General features: G+C 33.7%; 2 protein-coding genes across 2 annotated transcripts; both read right to left on the reverse strand.

The window, feature by feature from the left end:
• Positions 1–1,620: 1,620 nt before the first annotated feature.
• LOC121264085 ((E,E)-geranyllinalool synthase-like) lies at positions 1,621–6,753 on the reverse strand. The gene is given in 13 exon segments (XM_041167131.1): positions 1,621–2,304; positions 2,423–2,668; positions 2,778–2,907; positions 3,002–3,217; positions 3,403–3,501; positions 3,650–3,659; positions 3,662–3,764; positions 4,281–4,522; positions 4,622–4,740; positions 4,884–5,007; positions 5,413–5,639; positions 5,769–5,967; positions 6,312–6,753. Coding segments are annotated over 13 exon segments (2,565 nt in total). The 5' UTR covers positions 6,640–6,753; the 3' UTR covers positions 1,621–1,782.
• Positions 6,754–20,403: 13,650 nt separating this feature from the next.
• LOC121266504 (NAC transcription factor 25) lies at positions 20,404–22,122 on the reverse strand. Its single transcript, XM_041170346.1, has 3 exons — positions 21,721–22,122; positions 21,268–21,584; positions 20,404–21,149 (listed from the first exon to the last, which is right to left on the reverse strand). The coding sequence occupies exons 1-3, from the start codon at positions 21,914–21,916 to the stop codon at positions 20,619–20,621; spliced, it is 1,044 nt and encodes a 347-aa protein (XP_041026280.1). The 5' UTR covers positions 21,917–22,122; the 3' UTR covers positions 20,404–20,618.
• Between the last annotated feature and the right edge of the window lie 564 nt (positions 22,123–22,686).

Consider the following 22,686-nt stretch of genomic DNA (forward strand, 5'->3'; position numbering starts at 1 on the left):
TGGTTGGTGTCGGTCCCAAAATTTGTGGACCGAAGGAATTCGGTCTGATCTTTGAGTCTATAAATTTTAGACCAGACAAGACCAAACCCCTATATACATGTTTTTTTTTTAAATTAATAATTTAATATATTATTTTTATATAGTAATTATATAAGTTAATGATATAATTTTCATCTAATTTATTATCATTAACCATATAAAATATTAAATAATATATGCTATCAATTAATAATAAATCATAAATCATGTGAATTTATGTCATTATATGTAAATAGTTAATACATTATATATTCATACATACTCTATTATTTACACTTATTAAAGTAATTAGGTAATTTTGTTTTTAAAATACCTAAATTGCAAGTTACAAGTAAGCATGAATAATCTATATATAATGAAATTATTTTATATTCATTAACCACATATAAAATGTATGACATTATTAATAATTATACATACTAAAGAGTAAAATTTAAGTTAGTAAGTAGTAACTATTAATATTATAAATATAATTATAGTTAAATTTTTTTTAATGAGTTAGTTCTGTAATTCACATGAATAATTTACATAATTTTAATTTTAACTTTAATAATTTAAATAATTTTTTCTTATTGATTTACTTGCAAAAAACTGATGAAACAAAATAATAAAATAATTAAACAGATTGAATGGACCGACCGAACGGACAGGACAGGTCGGGACCAATTTACACCCCTAGGCACGTGGATATATATACATGCCCTCCGTACGGGAAAGAACCTTTTGCATGCCAAGTAAGTTAATTAATGACGATTAGGAGATCACAACTCCCAGTGGAGAGAATTATACGAGAAATGATAATTCCGGTGATTACTTCTTCATTTTTGTGTCAGAACAGACGTAGCACAGGGATGGGATTCTAGCTAGCTGTTCGTGCACGAGAGTAGTGTTGAATAATATATATATATATATATAGTCATGTCTCTTATATAAAATCATCACTTATCTTAAAAATTTAAATTTAAATTAATAGAAAAATATAGATCTTTATTATTTTTTTTATATCTTAATACTTTCTCTTACATGTGGGCCAAACTCTCCTTAAATAGATGTCTCAACATGTAAAATGTTTAATTAAATAAGATACTGTATAGAATCAGAATTCAAACTCAAGATCTTTGTTCTGATACCATGTGGAATCACTACTTGTCCTAAAAATTTAAACTGATAAGAAGAAGTAGATTTTTATTATTTATTTTATATCTTAACATGTGAAAAAAAATAAAAAAAAGTATGAATCATGATGAAAATCGAGTTTTTGATCATCTTGTGTGTGACTATTTTTATCTAAATGGATTATATGAAATTAAGTTACGTACCAATTATTTTCCTTCTTTACGAACACTGATCATAGCTAGTTTTACGATCGAGCAACATTTTACACACCTTTCGGCCTTAATTAATTTGCTTCTTCCATAATATAAATATATATATGTTGAACAAAAAAAATTGTACATATCATATAATTAATTTATCCAATATGGCAACACAACAACCATTAATCTTTAATTTAAGCATTTCTCAATACGGTAGGATCAAAATCTTAGTCCCAATAAAATTTGTATACAAATCGAGTTTGCAACAAATCTCAAATGCATGAGAGACAATGAGAATTAAGATCAATTTAGGTAGCACAAACATAGTCTATGACGACTTTATTACTATATAATAGGATATATAGGAACTGGCAAAGCGAAAGAGATATAGCAAACGTCAGTACTAATACCGGAAACACATCACTAATTAAGTGAAACAAAATCTAACTTTTGGTGGCATAAACATTTTCCCATGTCCATGATCGCTTGAAGCAGGCCAAGAGACCCTCTGTGTTGATAAAGTAGTACTTCTCCTCATGTGATGCTTGGAGGGCCGGTTGAAGAGAACAATGCTGATTTTCGTATTTTCATTCATCTTTGCTCCAGAGAAAAGTGGCACAGTCTTCACGAGAGGTTTTAGAGACTTTTTGTTTCCTACTTCAACAGGAATATAGATTGCTTTGCTGATGTCTTGAAGCATGTCTGTGTTGGAGTCGTATCGATTGGTAGAGTTGAAGAACATCTGAAATACCTTCAAACACGATAGATGGAGATACTTGCATTGTTTGGGCAAATCACTTAATCCATCTATAAGAACATGTTGAAGCAACTCTTTCTGCATTTTATCCAAAATGTTTCTCACACAAGCAATGGACTCCTCAATGTCCGCCTCTGGGTTTTCTTTCAAGTAGAGTAAAATAAAGTTTACTGTCCCTTCCTCTTTTTCCTTCTGTCATTTTGCACTATTTATAATTAGATTCTTAAGATATCTCACATGCAGGATATATTGGTACTGGCCAAATGAAGAAACTATATATATATGAAGATATACTAATTAATTAAGTTACCTGGTAGCTCTGTGTGTCATTCAACAAACGAGCGATTAACATGAGTAGTTTTGTGATGTTCTTGTATGGGGCTGGCCTGAGTTTGGAATTTGATAAACTTGGGTTCAGGAACCATGAAGCTTGAAGAAGTATGACGTGTATGGCTATTGAGATCATGCCAGTTTCAAGATACTCATCCATTGAAGGTATGCTTCCGTTTTTACCCCACATGGATTCCGTAAACCATGAAAAAAACGTTTCATACCACTATATATAACACAAAAGGAAAAATGACATTATCTCGCAATTTAAAAGATACTGGTGGATTTTATTTTATTTTGGGGACGTCTAAATTATCAAGTAAACATTGGCTTACTATATCTCGGAGCTTGCATGTTATGTCACGTCCTTCTTTTTGAAAATATTTTGCTGCAATCTCAGTCACGAGATTATCAAGGGCATCAAATATAACCTTACTATGGCCACTCAAGCCCTTAGCGTCCCATCTGATATTCAAAATAAGAGAATATAAAAAAGAGGACTTAATTAATTAACAGAAATATTGGTACGAGCTAGCAATATTTAGTTTGTGCTATATACCTTTGAACTGCGTTGGTGAGACCTTGCAACTCAATTAGAGAACCTTCCATGTCATAGAAGTCATCGGCCACTGTAATAACTATTGCACTCTTTGCGACCATCATTCGAATGCTGGAATCATGAGGCAAAGAACTGCTGGCAGCAACTGCAAAATAACAATAGGTAGTTTTCTCTCGGCCAAATCCCATATCACTGAGACCCATGTCCTTGGACCACCTATATATCTCGAAGACATCAAGCCAGACATTATAATTAATTGATAGTTCGTTTCGAAATAGGAAAATCATGATTAGCATATATATATATATATGAATTACGACATTATATATACTAGTGACGCTCTCAAAACTGATCTAATATAAATTGTTGATCAAATTAACCAATTCGAAAGCGAATAATACCTTTTCAGTTCCTCGAGTTCATTCTTGTATATTGATTGCCTGAACTCAAAGTTTTGCTTGGCAAGACCCAGTAGTTCATCATTATAAGGATATGACAACCTGAGTTTAAAAGATTAATTTGTTAGTTAATTGATGTACTTAACAATTTAATAAAGACGTGTTGGCCGTGGTTAATTATAAGAGAATTTAGAAGTAGTAATATCCCTTTTAGGGTTACTGTTTTACAATGAAGCTAGTAGCTGCATACCTATGGAAGAAGCTTTACCCATCCAGAGAAAGTTGGAGTCATTTTCCTCGATCCACATCCTATATTCCATGTGATCCAGTCGAGCAAACCATGGAAGACTTAACTCGTGCTCAATCTATACGAGGCGTTTTCAGAGTAATTAATTATGAGTAATTCAAATTGGATTCGATAAACGAATTTTCATTTAATTCATAGATTCCATTTCCACTTTAATTTGTCGCTATTTGTTTCATTTGAAAGGTCGTATAACTGGTGTTCGTGAAACTTCCCGTCTCCCGCACACATATGCAATGTCGACCTATTCAACATCAAACGGAGACTTTAATGATAAGAGGACTCTTAAAATTGACTTGTGTTTTGTCCACGTGCGACTGAGACGACGTTGATGTGTTGGTGTAGTCTTGATGACTTGTGTTTTTTCACAGGTCTTCCTTAAAGTTATTGATCTAATTAATACTTTAATTTTTTTTTTTAAAAAAAAACAAGGTGCATAGAAATGGACGAAAAAACTCTGATCTTGTTTTAAAGACTATTCAGTTTTTCAACCTTAATTTCCTATTTCTGTTTAATTAATGGTTATAAGATTTTAATATTTTAAAATATTTTGTCAAGAAAATGATCAATGAATTACCACTCTCCTCAAGTTGAATGTCGACGTAACAATATCATGAGTTTGGTCTCTAGTAATTCCCACTGATACGATTGTCTCAAGTAAATCTTTTGAAAATGATCTAGCCTCCTGGAGGTCATGTTCTGCAGAAAACATAAGATCTGTAGCTCTATAGACATTAAGCATCGAACTTGAAATGTATTCATGGTTGTTTTCTATTTGATCTCGAATATCTTTACGATGCAAGAACCAACAAAAGCTATCTGCACACGGAAAATACGCATATATAGTTAGTTAAATTATTAATTGCAAACGAATGCAAGACGAGCTAGCTAGCTTGCAACGTGAATCTGGAAACATACCCGACGATACACCATACCCATGCATCCTCAGGAGCCGGAATGCTAGAGAGTCTCTGAATATCTGTGCTGCAACGTCCGAGTTTCTTGGTTTCGGCTGGGATTTTTTATTCAAGTAATTCCTGAAAGTTATGCTCAACATGGTGTTATGTGAGATATGTATTAGCTAATAAAAAAATAAAAAAAAAAAGACAGAAACGTACGTCTGTCTTTGATCTTTAATAACGTAAGAGTCTGATATCATGAATTATGTTCTTTTTTTAACCTGTAAACTTTTGCCAAAACTTTTTCTGTCTCCTGGACAAAATGCTCAGCCAGGCCCAGCCTTTGTAAGTGGTTGACCATGCAAAGGTTTATGAGATCTTCATCCATGGGATATGTCGGCGGAACTGCGACAAAAAGATAACCATGAGTACATTTCTCCCCTAGCAATAAGAGGCAGAAGTGGATATTGTATTAGCTGTGTATTTAACCGTGCATATAAATTAATTTATTTATTAAACACACGTCTTTTCATGATCATTTTTATTTTTTTAATAAAAAATGATTTAATATGGTATTAAATAAATTCCTTGATTTTGAAATGACTTTACACTTTATCTGCCTATTTTAATTAATTATTATTTTACATTCACTTAAGAAATGTTTGACCCACACGTGAAGAGTTTTAGGATATAAAAATTAAAGTTTAAACTATATATATCAGATTGTCACTTTTCATTTGCTGTAGCTTTTTAATGATGCATGCTGACGTTTCGGCTAGTCAAAGTACAATGATAAAGAAGCTTTCTGACCTCCATTATCATATCTTTGAACAAGTGACCGTAAATAAGCCATGCAATGTTTGTTTCCCGTAATCATAAATGCACTTGCGGTGGCGGAGGGGGATTGAAATAATGAGCCATCATTGCCGATCATCAAGTACTTAATTATCTCGTCTTGATCAATTTCGTAAGATGCAGGCAGTGCTTCAAGATATGCTAATAATGGGGGATTTTGGCACTTGTCCACAATTTTCTCTCTACAAAGAAATTAAGCATGCGATCAAATAGATCATCAGTATTTTGTTTGACGATCAATTAGCTGGAAACCAAACATGATTAAGTTAAATATAAATTATTCACAAGTCCAAAAGAAAACTGCTACGTACTGTTCAAGAATCTGTTGCCGTTTATTGAATAATTCTGACATCACTCCGTCCGAGCTATGAAGGAAGACAAGCTGATCTACTCCTAGTACTGTATTCGCAAGTTCAACCATTGCAGGAAAAACAATGGCAAACCAACGAGGACAGTGGTGGTTGATTTCTCTGACGAACTTCTCCGTGTTTGCATGGATGAAGGCCAATCCTGAATTAAAAAAATAAGTTGTAATTGTTTGGTCCAAGGCCTCTAGCTCAGTGATAAAGCACCTAAACAAGAAGAAAGAGCCATGCATGCATTTAGATTCTAGAACTCCATATGGGAGATATCTTCTTGTATCGTTTCAGGCCGTTGACTTGGTCTCACGATCGAGGATGAGCATTTTTCTCCAAAGTTTATGTACACCTTTAGACCGATCGATCAACGGCTAGCTAGCTCCGCGGATCTTAAAGTGCTTAGACTTTTCATTTAAAGCTTGTTCATATATATACGTTAGGTAATTCAAATACAAGTGTTCATATATAGCCCGTATGCTATATATACGTACGTACCTTTTTCAATGCATGATCCCGAGGCAAAATTCCACTTTTTGAGTGCAACTATGCAAGCAAGGGTTGCAGGAAGGCACTCAATGGTGGGCATGCCATGGGCATCACACTCTCCCCAAAACCCTTCAGCTTTCTGGTTGTAAAGCACCCACTCCAAGCAACTCTGGAACATAGGTTGCAGAGGTTGGTGTGGATCAGGTATCATGGCTAACCATGCAGTGTCATAAGCAGAAGGAGAAATGAACGAGTAGGGATCACAAGTATTTGAGAACATCTTCTCCTTAATCTTATCGACTTGCGATTCGATTGAAGAGTACTGTGAAAAATCCATGATCGCAAGAGATGATAGCTAAGGATCAAAATGTAACCTTTTCTACCATAAAATGCTTAATTGAGTGCGTTTATATATAAGTATGTGTTTTCTCTGAGTTGGGATCTATGGCAGGTGTGTGGGATTTATACTGGTTCTTGCTGTACTAAATATTTTCTTGTTCAAGTGTGAATCATGTGATCATTTCGGCGGGCTCAGCATCAGCATTATTAATGAGACAACTGGCGTCACTGGGGTCATCCCCTAGTCTCCAGGCCCCACGACGCCCAAAAAAAAATCTCCCAAGGAAGAAAATATCCGTTTCAAGAAATTAATTAAAATTGGATTAATTCCTTGGTAGTACCATCCAGAATGTTCGTCTGAAGAAATTAATTATCTTTTATTTTTTATAAATATAAAAAAAAAATTGGCCTCCATATCTAAGTTGTAGATAAATATCATGTATAGAGGAAAACAAAATAGAAACTCTAAAAACGTCTGGTCCAAAACTTTTAAAAAGTCTAAAATTGTGTTTGGATGTTAAACTGAATTGAGTTGAGATGATAAAGTATTGTTAGAATATTATTTTTTAATATTATTATTATTTTAAGATTTAAAAAAGTTAAATTATTTATTATATTTTTTATTGAAAATTAAAAAAATTTTGAGGAGTTAATAGCGCGCACTATTATAAAGAACCACCACAAAATATTTAAGGGAAATTGCGAGACACTAAAACATGATATATATATATATATATATATATATATAATATGGTACATGATCTGCAAGGTGGGGAATTATACTCAGCATGTGAAATAACATGCTAATTAATTAATTAATTAATTAATGCTTGATTGCAAAGAAGATTTGTTCAGCCTACAAATTATAAGGAGGAAAAGAATTCAAACATAATGTCTAGATCTGTCACACTCGTACTACGTACGATTAGTGCATTAATATTCAATAATATTGTGTGCAATATAAATTGTATCATAAGATTTTACAAAGTATACTAGTTTGTTATTAGGAAAGGGGAATATTCCGTGGATAATTTTTTATTTTTATTTTATAGGAAATAGATTTCATTTCATCTATGAAGAAAGTTATAGCTGTGACTAGTCAATATAGAGAAAAACTCCGAATACAAGTCAAACTACACATCTGTTGTACGCCTCCTCGCACACAAATTTATTTGCGACGGATATTATCTTAACTTCTAGAAACTCTCATAAGAGAGTATCAGCCTCTATATAAAACAAAGATAAAAAAACTAACCCCCACCTCCAAAGGAGGAAAGGGTATCCAAATCGGTATCCAAACCCCCATCCTCCAAAAGAGGAGGGGTTCCCCTGTTATGGACATAGGTCCAATAGCCTATTTATTTTATTAATCAATACAAACAGAGAGACAAAATTACAAACACTAAGAAAACAAGGCAAAAACGGAGAAAACACAGCACAAAGAGGCTGCAGGAGCGCGTGCAGGACACGCACCAATCGAGGAAGAAACCAGGTAAACAATCGTGGAGGAGCCTGAGGCGCTGGATCCAATGGTGCCGCGCGTGGTGCCAAAAAAAAAAAAGAAACTGCACGGAGGCGCGTGAAGGATGTGTGCCACTTCTTTGGGACACCCCATATGGTAAGTTGATAGATCGGCAGCCTCTGAATCCTCCTGTGGGGCGCGTGGTGTCTTCCGACTACCGGAAAGTCTTCGAACGACACTCTTCTCTTATTTGGCATGTTAAAAATAAACCATAAAAGCAAAAAAGTAACAGAAAATAGAGAAAATGATTGGGCTGAGAGAAAGGAGGGAGGGGGAGGACCCGAAGCTCCCACCGATTGGTTATTTCTGATGAGTTTTCCAAAAAGAGGAAAAAAAAAAAAAAAAAAAAAAGACCTGTTTTAAATTTTTAATGTAGAGAGAGCAGAGAGAATCTCTGCATGACTTGTTGATCACGACGTTATCGAATTCCAGAGTCAAGATCAGCACTTTGAGGCCACAGATCAAAGGAAGACTAGTACTGTGCGTAGAGAATTTCTGAGAATGAATCATGCTTCTTGTTTTCTTTGAGTCGAGATCAAAAGCAAAACAAAAAGAACCAACAAAGGTGTAGTTGGTAGATGAAACATTTGACGTGTGGTCCATAAGCTAGCAAAAAATAAAGCTCGATCGACTTAAGCCTTGACCCCGGGATTAGCTAGATCAAATAGCAACCAGCTAGGTGACAAAACTTGACTACAAAAGCAATCTGTTTTGGACTTTTCTCGAAGACTTTATTCGATGAAACCTATCTAGCTAGTTTATAATTTAGCAGTGATAATTTAGCAGTTTGGACTTTTCTCGAATAGTCCAGCACTTGATAATAAAAATTTTTCGATATTATATTTTTATCTATAATAATAAATAGTTATTTTTATAACTATTTGTCATATCAGAAAAATGATCAGAAAACAATGTGTTCATACTTTAAAAACCTGCAATGGAGTTTCTACTCCATGTATATTGTGTACATATTATAATTAGAAAAGTGTTACAGGCATAAAAAGAAATTTATAAGCTGACGTAGTTGCATATAATACATTAAATATATTTTACAATAAAAATAACTTTACAATCTGATGTAAAATATCAAGTCATGTCAGTTTATAAGTTTATTTTTGTGAAATCTTCTTGCAGCTAAATTTATTTCCCTTATAATTATTTTAGAGTCTTGGGTGCAAATGAGATCCATGTTTTGGACACGGATGTATCTAAGACTCATATTGGGTTCTAATTCTCCCCTAATATATAGACGGGTTGCTAATTGGTAAGCCGAACCAATATTTATAGTATTAATTACTAAAGATTGCAACATACCAATGACTAGGAGTGGTAATATGTGACACGATCTATTAATCCGATATGAACACAACAGGATAAAAGTGAGTTAGGATTTAGCCTTAACGGGTTCGAATCAAAACGTGTTGACCTGTTAAGATACGATTGCTTAATGGGTTAATAATGAGTCAACCCGTTTTGACCCGTTAAGAAAATTAAAGTTACAATTATTCCCTTATACCTAAAAATAAAATTATTGAAACTTTAATTTCGATATTTTTATTCTTTAGATTGTAATTTTGGACTTATAGTTAATTTTATATATTTTTTTATAGATATTTTGATTTTAATATTTATATAAAATTATGTTAAACTTAATTAGGTCAAATAGGTTAATTTCGAGTTTGGTCAACCCATTTACATAAACGAGTTAAAATAGATTGACATGACACGATATGTTATGTTAATGAGTTGTATTAGGGTTTAAGATTTTGACACGATAAATTTAACAAATCAAGTTAAAATTAACCCATATAATATAATATACATATTTTAACACTATACAAACACATTTCGTTAACACAATTTGACATCTCTACAATGAACCTGCATTGAATGACTGCATGACTAAAGATTGCAACCATGCGTTGAATGACTGGATACAAACGTGGTGCATGCATTAGTACCGCGTCTCATCACGTCTTTGGATCAAAAAGTCGTGACCCTAGCTCACGCCTGCCTTCAAAGTCTCCGAAAAAGCTTTTTAATTCCGCTTATTTTATAAGGAAAATTTCTCCGAAAACGTGGTGAATGGGTCCCTCCTGCACCCAGCGCCTCTTTGGCGAGCTACACATGATTCCCTTTTGCCCACCTGGAATGGCTTCATGCGCATACATGAGTGCCGCAAAATTGTATATATATAATAATATGTATATTTGTATATATAATATTCAGACAACGAGATTGTCGATACCTTATGGCAAAGTCAAGATTTCACATTTGTTTATACGTGATTCTTCATATTTTGAAAGCTTTTTGTAATTATTTCAACATTAATTAATACTACCAAATTAAATAATGTTATTCTTAACATGACAATCGTTTATATTTGAACCTGCATTCGTTAAGCAGTTACAATTTTTTCCTTAATTTCCTCAAGGGATCCTGCAATTTTTTATTTTATTTTTATTTTTACTTTTTTGTGGAGAGAAGGGTTAAACTCAGAGAGTACGTAAATGAATTGCAGCATGTATGTACGTGAATAACGTGAGTCCGCGAATATTGTATAAAACAAATTAAAAGAAAAACAAAATCCTGAACACATGAGTCATGACTACGTACGGTTTCGTTATTGATGGTTGGAAAACGAAATTAGGTCAACAAAACGAGGCGCATATATACTGCATGCTTGGGACTTTCGGAGTACGTACATAAAATCTGCAGGGCGCGTCCCTAGCTAGCCAGCCTTATGATTTCGACAGTCTAGTATTTTTCTTAGATTTGAGCCTTGAATAGTATCTTATATGTACGTAGCCTGCCACTGACAAAATCATGATGTTTCCGGCACATGACATCTTAATTTCCTCTCATGTGGAATCTTGTTTTAGACGAAGAATATTTCTTTTTAAAACTATTTGTTATCGTTTGATATAAATATTTTCAATTTAAAACTTAGTTGTAAAAGTAATATTGTATGTGTATGATTACTCATTTTCTTATAATATAATTTTTTTTTTGTGCTCACTGCTCATCAATCATTTTACTTATAAATTTGTTTATTTTTATATTAATTACATTATTGATATAATGTAATTAATCATTTTACTTGATCATGTGAATCATATGATTGATATAACATCATATCAATCAATTTAATTTTTAATATTTGATGTATTTACAACTAATTTGCTTGTTATATATATAATGTACAATTTAATTGGTGTATAATAGTTGGATTAATGTACATAGGATCTGATTTATGTACATGTGGCGTCAATGATATGCCATAATAACTTATAAGATATAATAAGTACGTGTGTTGCAAATACAAAGATATTATACAAAGATGTAACGTCCCAATAGAAGTTCCAAACCACATGACTTGTGCTTCAAAAGAACCAATTAATGATACATACCACATATGATAAGGATAATGGTAGGTGGTACATGGGAATATCTTACATTGCTTGGGAATGAGAAGTTCTTGCTCTTTATAAGATTTCAATGTGTCTACATTTATATAATTGACTAGTCCTTTTAGAATATAGGTCATATGGTTTGGGTTTTCCATTGGAGAATTACAAATAGTATCAAAGACTATCACACCCAGAAATGTGGGACTTCAGCCATGTCACCTAAGATGAATTGGCCTGACGAGAATACCACCACCCACGTTGATGCCCGCATCTTCCTTTCCCTTCTCCAGAATCGCTTCGCCTCTTCCCCTTCCAAACTTGTCGCCGATCAGTTCTTCCACTCTTTCCATTTTCGTATCGACGACATTCTCTTTGATGGGTATGAGTTGGATCGCGTGATGTTTTTCTTTTGGTTGGGATGAATTTCTGGTTGCTTGGTGGACAAGGGTTACGTTATTGGGTCATGGAAATGTGCATGTGATTGTATTGTTTAAGTCAGAATGGCCATGTGATTTTGGACTTATAGTTAGTTTTATATTTTTTTTATAGATATTTTGATTTTAATATTTATATAAAATTATGTTAAACTTAATTAGGTCAAATAGGTTAATTTCGAGTTTGGTCAACCCATTTACATAAACGAGTTAAAATAGATTGACACGACACGATATGTTATGTTCATGAGTTGTATTAGGGTTTAAGATTTTGACACGATAAACTTAACAAATCAAGTTAGAATTGACCCATATAATATAATATACATATTTTGATACTATACAAACACATTTCATTAACACAATTTGACATCCCTACAATGAACCTGCATTGAATGACTGCATGACTAAAGATTGCAACCATGCGTTGAATGACTGGATACAAACGTGGTGCATGGATTAGTACCGCGTCTCATCACGTCTTTGGATCAAAAAGTCGTGACCCCTACTAGCTCACGCCTGCCTTCAAAGTCTCCGAAAAAGCTTTTTAATTCCGCTTATTTTATAAGGAAAAAACAACGAAACAAAACTTAATTTAAAAAAAAAATAACAAAATTAAATGTACTATATAACAAAAAAAAGAAAAGCGAGGGGTTGGGTGGAATGGGTCCCTCCTGCACCCCAGCGCCTCTTTGGCGAACTACACATGATTCCCTTTGCCCACCTGGAATGGCTTCATGCACATACAGTGCCGCAAAATTGTATATATATAATAATATGTATATTTGTATATATAATATGCAGACAACATTAGGGCAAAGTCAAGATTTCACATTTGTTTATACGTGATTCTTCATATTTTGAAAGCTTTTTGTAATTATTTCAACATTAATTAATACTACCAAATTAAATAATGTTATTCTTAACATGACAATCGTTTATATTTGAACCTGCATTCGTTAAGCAGTTACAATTTTTTCCTTAATTTCCTCAATGGATCCTGCAATTTTTTATTTTATTTTTATTTTTACTTTTTTTGTGGAGAGAAGGGTTAAACTCAGAGAGTACGTAAATGAATTGCATTCCTTTCATTCATGCATGTATGTACGTGAATAAAGTGAGTCCGCGAATATTGTATAAAACAAATTAAAAGAAAAACAAAATCCTGAACACATGAGTCATGACTACATACGGTTTTGTTATTGATGGTTGGAAAACGAAATTAGGTCAACAAAACGAGGCGCATATATACTGCATGCTTGTGACTTTCGGAGACGTACATAAAATCTGCAGGGCGCGTCCCTGGCTAGGCAGCTTTAGAGTACTAGTAGTGGTTTAAATAAAATTTAACTAAAATTTGATTAAAAAATTTATTTTTATAAATTTAACTAGTTACTTTTCAACTACATCAAATAACAGACTCAACAAATCTATCACTATTCTATTAAAATATTAATTTTGACATTTTCATTTAGAATATCTTTCTCTCATCTATTTTTTCTTATATTTCTGCCATAGATCACTTCTGATAATGAAACAGCCATGCTCAAGAACAGAAAATCATTAACGAAAATGGACCATTTGGACAAAAAACTTATAATCAGCCAACAAAAATGAAAAGGAAAAGGCCACATTAATTAGTGGGGCACTATACAGATTTATCTTAACTATCCCATCCCACCCTAATGGATTCCAATCGGTTGAAGAGATCCACCTCCAGTCAATAGCCACTCCGACAAAATTAACATATAAAGTGATAGAATCATGTGAGTGCAGAGTGCTGACAATGATTGTAGATGAAGTCGACGGAGAAGAAATTGCAGAAAAATATGATCGTTGGAAATTGCAGAAATAATTGCAGATGAAGTCGGCGGAGAAGAAATTGCAGAAGAAATTAACCTCGACGGAGAAGAATCCATGGAGAAGAAATAACCAATCAGAAGAAATTAATAAAATTATCACCAGACTTCGTAGAAGTCGACAGAGAAGAAATTGCAGAGAAGTCGATGGAGACACTTCGACGGAGAGAAGTTGCAGATAAAGATGACTTTGACGGAGTTGCAGAGACAATGCACGGAATGCAGATCGTGTTTTTGGGCGTGGGATTTGGGCGAAATGCAGATCATGTTTACGAGCCAAAGTTGATTTTTTTTTTTCTGAATTGTGGATCATGTGAAACGTTAGTCACAGGGGAAAGATGAATTTTTTATGCGAAAATAATAATTGGCCAGCAAGAAGGCTAGCCAAATTTGACTAGTGGAAATAATGGAAGCTAAAATTATTGTAGATTTGTTGAGCCTATTGCAGTGAGTTATTGTGCACCTTAGCTATTCTTTAGCTAAAATTTGAGTTTGTTGAGTTCACTACTAGTGCTCTTATAATTTCGACAGTCTAGTATTTTTCTTAGATTTGAGCCTTGAATAGTATCTTATATATACGTAGCCTGCCATTGACAAAATCATGATGTTTCCTTTCCAACGATGCGTTTTAATTTGGACGGCACATGACATCTTAATTTCCTCTCATGTGGAATCTTGTTTTAGACGAGGAATATTTCTTTTTAAAACTATATATGTTATCGTTTTATATAAATATTTTTAATTTAAAACTTAGTTGTAAAAGTAATATTGTATATATTACTCATTTTCTTATAATATAATTTTTTTTTTGTGCTCACTGCTCATCAATCATTTTACTTATAAATTTGTTTATTTTTATATTAATTACATTATTGATATAATGTAATTAATCATTTTACTTGATCACGTGAATTATATGATTGATATAACATCATATCAATCAATTTAATTTTTAATATTTGATGTATTTACAACTAATTTGCTTGTTATATATATAATGCAATTTAATTGGTGTATAATAGTTGGATTAATGTACATAGGATCTGATTTATGTATACGTGGCGTCAATGATATGCCATAATAACTTATAAGATATAATAAGTACGTGTATTGCAAATACAAAGATATTGTACAAAGATGTAACGTCCCAATAGAAGTTCTAAACCACATGACTTGTGCTTCAAAAGAACCAATTAATGATACATACCACATATAATAAGGATAATGGTAGGTGGTACATGGAAATATCTCACATTGCTTGGGAATGAGAAGTTTTTACTCTTTATAAGATTTCAATGTATCTACATTTATATAATTGACTAGTCCTTTTAGAATATAGGTCATATAGTTTGGGTTTTCCATTGGAGAATTACAAATAGTATCAAAGACTATCACAACCAGAAATGTGGGACTTCAGCCATGTCACCTAAAATGGATTGGCCTAACGAGGACGTTGAGGATTTAATAGAGGAGATTGTGATACCTCATATGATAAGGATAATGCTAGAATAGGTAGTGTATGAGATCCCACATTACATGGAGATGAGAAGTTCTTCATGCTCTTTATAATGTTTCAATGGTTTCTAATTGTATCATTGACTAGTCCTTTTGGAGTATAGGTCATATGGTTTGAGCTTTCTATTGGGGCGTTATACAAGAGTAAACTCACTAACTAACTTGATTTCATATGATCCATTAGTATCTATTTTATGATAAACGTAACTTTGTTTTGTATTATAAACGTATCACATCATTCTATTATAAAAGAGGCTATCAACATATGAATAGTGAGTTTTGTTTGAGGTTATTAATCACGTCGTCATTATCTCTGGGGTCTTGCATAGTTTGTTTGCCACCATTTTCTCTTTCCCTATTTATATTCTATATTCTATATATATATATATATATATATATATATATACTATTATAAATAGGGGTGGCAATATGTGACACGATCCGTTAACCCAACACAAACATGACACAATAAAAGCAGGTTAGGATTTTGCCTTAACGGGTTCAAGTCAAAACGAGTTGACCTATTAAGACACAATTGCTTAACGAGTTGATAACGGGTCAACCCGTTTTGACCCGTTAAGAAAGTTAAAGTAACAATTGTATCCTTATACCTAAAAATAAAATTGTTGAGATTTTGATTTTGATATTTTTATTATTTGGATTATAATTTTGGATTTGTAGTTTGTTTTATATTTTTTACAGATATTATGATTTTAACATTTATATAAAATTATACTAAACTTAACTAGTTTAAACGAGTTAATTTTGGGTCTGTTCAACTCATTTACATAAATGAGTCAAAACGAGTTGACACAACACGACCCGTTATGTTAATGGGTCGTGTTAAGGTTTGAGATTTATATATGATAAGCTTAATGTGTTGGGTTAGGGTCGATCCATATAGTATAATATATTTGTCTTGACACGACACGAACACGATATGTTAATACGATTTGATACCCTTAATTATAAAAGCAGCTATGGGCATGTGAATAGTATGAATAGTAGTTTGTGTTTGATGAATAAAATTACCTCTTTACCTTTGAGGTTGTGTTAATTGATAGGTTACCTTTTGCTTATGAGATTCTAAAATATTTTTTGTTTGGTAGACAAAACTATCAAGGTTTTGTATGCAGTGGTTTCGTATACTGCTATATATGTCCTTTCTTGCAATTAGGCTTGCACACCGTCCAACCCGCACAGGTTATGGACCCGACCTGGTGTCCAGACCAACAAGAAAAAGAACCGACCCGACTTGAGTCGGGTCAACCCGTCTACCAATTGAGAACATAAAAGTTGTTTCCAGGCCCTGAACATTCCTTCCTTCCTCTCATCTCATCTCCCATTTCTTCTGCACTGCAAAAAATCTCCTTTTCCCTTTAGCTGTTGCTGCTGTGCTTTGAGTGGTCGAGTGACTTTATGGGGCTTACTGTGGAGGACTTCTTGAATGAGTGCCAGCAGCCCAGTGATGCGGTCCTACGCTGCCTTCCGATCCTTGCTTGATCGCCTCGAGAATACCACCACCCACGTTGATGCCCGCATCTTCCTTTCCCTTCTCCATAATCGCTTCGCCTCTTCCCCTTCCAAACTTGTCGCCGATCAGTTCTTCCACTCTTTCCATTTTCGTATCGACGACATTCTCCTTGATGGGTATGAGTCGGATCGCGTGATGTTTTTCTTTTGGTTGGGATGAATTTCTGGTTGCTTGGTGGACAAGGGCTACGTTATTGGGTCATGGAAATGTGCATGTGATTGTATTGTTTAAGTCAGAATGGCCATGTGATTTTTCATATTTTCCCTCTTTTTGAGGTTGTGCTTGTTGGTTGTTAGAGTCGACGGGGAAGATGAACGGAGTTGACGGTGATGACAGAGAGAAATGGGGAGGCCGAATGGCAGCTAGGGTGTGAGATTTGGGGATTTTTAGTCGGATTGAAACCGATAGTTAGTGGGTTTGACCAGCAAGTTAGTTCAACCCGCTTTTATCAATCGGGTCGGTTCGTGCGGACGATACGGGTTAATGATATTAATTCTGCACGGCCCTACTTGTAGTGGCTCCAACATGAAGTCACTCGGTTATAACATGCTTACCTGGACTATTGTACAAAGTATTAACATACACAATATTTATTTATCACAAAATTAATTGTACAGGGTGTAATAATTCAGCTGTATACTCAATATTTGGCTACGACTACTAGTTAATTAGATGTGTGGTCGAAACCCAAAAATATGATAATTTTTGTTTCCTTTTTCAAAGATTGACCTAGCTAGGCAAAACAAAAAAGACGGCATTTTATTGTAATTTTTTTTTTTTCCAATTTAGGGCTTTTTATTCTCCATGTCCTTGGGCTGGATTCTTGTGTAGCCGTCCAAAACAGCAAAAGCTAGCTCGTGTCCAAGAGAATCGGTCATTTTGTAAACATTGAATTTGTTTTGGGCTTTAGGTCATAAAGTCCACATGCCTTCACAAAAGCCTTTGTGGATTTTTCGGTTGGTTCCTGAAGTTGAAAGCATACATCAACCCAAAGCTCTCAGCCATATAAAATATATATATAGATGCTAATGGTACGCAATTTTAATAACGGAAATATTCTAACTATAAAAAAATTACGTAAAAGTAAATTTAAAAATTAATATAATTTAATTTGATACATCATATTATAAATTTAATTAGATTTAACAAATATTATAAACTCACGTCAATTTATATATTTATTTTCGTATAATTTTTTTATATCTATATATAATAAGTCTCTTTTAATATAATCAGTCATCTTCCTCAAGAAAGGAAGGGGTGATTAACTAGATGGATAAATGAATGAATTAATTAATTAGGTGTACGTTAAGACTTATTTCGAAATTAGCGGTTGGGATGGTCCCACAAGTCACATCATTTGTGAGCTAGCTAGCTGATCTTGTTGTCAGGATTAATTTGTCACCTTGGAATTATTCTTTTCTCATGAGGTGATCTTATCATCCCTGCATGAGACAGAAAATGACACCATCCCTTATAATCTAACAAGGTTTTAGACCACACATCAACAACCAAAAACAAAGACAAAGTTAATATCCGATTCATTACTTGATTCGAAATCTGTGGATTAATTTAATACTTAAATTAGGGTCAATGATTGGTTGGCACAAGTAATTAATTAATTAATTTAAGGAATATTATATATAAGAGCAAATTAGCATGATCAGAGACAATATTTCTATGATCATGAATTAAAAAGCCCATGTTTCCCATTTTGAGTGTTTACATTTGAAACCCAAATCTGATAATCTTGTTGGAGATTATGACACGGATCGAATAATCCTACGTCATTAGTTGAAAAAAATGGCCGACAACTCATTCGTTCTTGTCTTTTGTGTGTAAACACGTCATGATATCTGTCGATGGGTTTCTGAATTTTATAATAAAGTGTAAATATATATATATATATATTTTGACTTCAAATCATTTACTAAATTACATATATACTTTTGATTAACTAATTCAGCTTATATTATTTTATTATCTGCTATTTAGTAACTAATTAGACATGTTATTTGCAAATGACGTGTACGTCATTAATTAACTCCGAAAATGAAATTTGTTAACCTTCTTCTTAATTCTCCGGCCCCAGCTTTACGTCATGCATTCAACTTTTATCCTCCCTTAAGTGCATGATAAATCTTTCTTTTCGATCCTTTACGTACGATTCCATGATCGATCTTTTTGCAGATAATTTCAAAACTAAATAATTAATGTTGCGTTTGGATAGTAATAAAAAGTAATTATATATCAATATTAAATAGTAATAAAAAGTAGATAAAAAATAATAAAAAAATAATAATAAAGTATTCTGAAAATATTATTTTCAGATATTCTCAGCACTTAAACTAATTCTAAATGTCCACAGCAACAAGATTAATGGAGACATATTATATAGAATAGATTTCCTTCCCATGACGCGCCATGCACTTGCACATGATGGACGTACGTACACAACCTAGATACTAGATCAGTTTGAAGATGATTTGTTCTAATTATTAATTGTAATCTCGATCCAGATCAAGAAAAGACAAATTAATATATAGTAGCAGAAAGGAATATAAAACATAAAATCGAAACAAAAAATTGATAAATAATAATAATATTCATGTTTTTTATAACCCATTAGCAACCGAGAAATTAAAATTGAAATTAAGCAAAAATATAAAAAGCTTCTGGTCCTACGTATGTATTCTTTATAGGATTAAATCTTGCGAAAGATTAAAACATGAACAAAAGCTAAAAGAGAATATAAATTGACATGATTAATTAATTTATGAGGACGTAAAAAAACCGGTTGTAGACTCATGTGTGTTAGAAGTAATTATGATCATCACCCGATCGAGGACAATATCTTTGATCGTCTCTTCCTGGCTAGCTGATTAATTAATTAGACTAAGCCTATAAACAGTCGAGATCTAAGACCTGCTGGGTTGGTTGGCAGCACCCATGATTAATAAATAATCGAGTCATTTATAATCATATAAAAGCATATTTTCAGGCCACTTTATAAATTAACTATGTAATGAAAACTGTACATAAATTAATAAAACTGAACATCATAAAATCCAGATGAAGAACATTAAATTTTTATGAACCATCTCTCCACATATATGATTGATATATAAATCTTCTCGGATAAAAAATGTAAACAATTCAGAAATTCAACAGTAATAAGTATTACAGCACTAATAATTAGTATATATGATAATTCTTTACAAGCTTAATTCCTAATTATTCCAAGATATATATATGAAAGTACTATATATATATATATATATATATATATATATATATACTTCCAATTATATTTTTATTTTAGTTTTTTAGTTCTAACAAATTGTGACATATATTCATTCATATTATATAATATATAGCAAGTTGTTCAGTATTTCTCAAAATGAAAAACAACAAAGTTAAGGATATACGCGTATGACCTAACCTGATATATATTTGCTGCTAGCTAGATAGCTATAGTTACACCAAGAGAAATTAACTCAACCAATTAATATGAATCAGTCTGTTTCCAATCTCGAGTACTGATGATCTCCGACAAACAATCTTCTGGTGATCTATATTGTCGCGAAGAAGTCTTCGAACGGAGCACTTTTTTACTATGATCACACTCCTATTAAGAGCAATATCATATATGGATCGATAGATATGCATGTTTATGATGAACAACCCCCATTAATACTCTGTACTACGAGTTCCAGTTCATGCTTGGAAGTTGAAATTGGTGCCTCAAAACCCCGTCTCCAAGGGACCCAAGAAAGGCGTTTGGATGAAACTGCGCAGTGCCCTGAGGCAGCTGATTTAGAAGAGAAACAAAGGAACTGTTGTTTTCATCCAATCCCACGCTTCCACTGTTAAGATCACCTTGGAATCGCTTGCCTGAGCTAGACCCCATCGACCCTGTTCCATTCCAAAAGTTATCTGTTGGAAGCGTGCGTTTCCCCGCTAGTGTACTTTTCGAGCTAGAAGAGGCTAGATGAGAAATGGAGCTGTTTTGCAAGCCTTCTGCGCCTGTTAATATTCCATCGAAATAGTTCTGATCATCGTTTTCAAGTGCTGCGTCGTAGTTTGCAGTAGTCTTTGAGGGCAAGGGTTTTGGATTCTGCTGCGCAGCCAACAGAGGAATTATGGCCTCCACTGAATCCTCCTTGTCCTGATCCATAATCGGCCTCTGAGTGTTGTTTTTCTTATAAATCCGACACAAAACCCAGTCATCAAGCTACAAAACACAACAAATACCCAAGACGTACAACGTCGCCATTACCAAACACAAAAACGAACAGTCAGTAGATATATCCCGATATTAAGCCAAAAAAAAGGTCAAAGTTTTCACCTACCCTCAAAGAACCTTTCTTGTTTGCGGCATGATCAGCACCGGGAGGCTTGGAACTAGAAGTGTTATGATTGTCAACGAGGCGGTACTCGTGCATGATCCAATTGGTTTTAATCCCTTTAGGGGGCTTCCCACCGTAGAAGACAAGCGCCTTCTTAACCCCAACCTTCTGATTTCCATTAGATGTTAGTATAGGCTTGTCGGTCCCCGTTGCTTTCCAATACCCGGACGTGGCTGCCCTATTCGGCCTCGCTCCGTTCGGATATTTCCGGTCTCTTGGACTGAAAAAATACCACTCCTGTTCTCCAAACGTAGCCTTACCTACAAAATTTTCACAATTCATTACTTTTCTTAAACTAAATCCAAAACAAAATCTCCAAATTATGAGTCTCGACAGAGAAAATAAGAATAAAACAAAATTATACAAGATATGATCAAACACTTGTATTAATATTACTTGGGAGCTCCCATGGATCAAACTTGTATAAATCGACCTCTGCTATGATGGTAACTGGAAGTGGAGCCGAGGCAGCCTTCCTTTTGAGATAGTGGACGACAAGCTCTTCATCGGTAGGGTGGAATCGGAAGCCCGGCGGAAGCTGAGGGTGTTGCAACCCCGACGATGAATCCGTGCTCTCCATAATTTCACCCATCAAGCTAGTGTTGATCAGATATCTAGCTATATACTTGTTCTGATCTATAAAATTAAATTTCTTAATTTTCTTGCTTGGAATTATAAATATGACGCGATTAATCTATATTATAGATCATCGAAGAATGAAGTAAGGTTAGAGCTAGGAAGGACGTGGCCAGGTGGGTCGTGGATGGAAAATATAGGAGAGGTACTGGCTTTGACAAAAACTTGGGTATAATTTATATATATATAAGGATGGTAGGCAATGGAGGCGGATGGGATCAGTGGCGGTTAGGTTCTCATAAAAGGTACCAAACAGGCTGTCATGATCACAAGACACGTGTGGGTGGAGAATTTACGACACGTGTTGAGAAAAAAAGTGTGGGGACCACATGGGAGAAGAAGGCAAAGGTAATGGGGTTCCGAGGTTTGGAAGTTGGAACTGCCTTGTACGCTTTTGATGTCATGCTTTTCTTATGCCATGGATCAGTACTGGAATTAATATTCGACATGGAAATATATATGGATTACTGTAAGAAATTTTACATAGAAATCTTGCATCACATATTTTCATTTAGGCCCCGCTTAAAAGTTGGATTAAATTAATATCAACTCAGTTCAATCTAATGTTAAACTGAGTCTAATATCCAAACACACAACTCTCAAATTATTAAAATCATCTCAACCTAAAATCTTTTTACACGAAGAATCCACAACTTTTCAACTCAACATTTCTTTACACGTGGGATCCATAACCTTTTTTAACTTATCATAAATACATCTAAACTC

This window comes from Juglans microcarpa x Juglans regia, chromosome 5D, assembly GCF_004785595.1.
Source record: "Juglans microcarpa x Juglans regia isolate MS1-56 chromosome 5D, Jm3101_v1.0, whole genome shotgun sequence".
Lineage (NCBI taxonomy): Eukaryota > Viridiplantae > Streptophyta > Magnoliopsida > Fagales > Juglandaceae > Juglans > Juglans microcarpa x Juglans regia.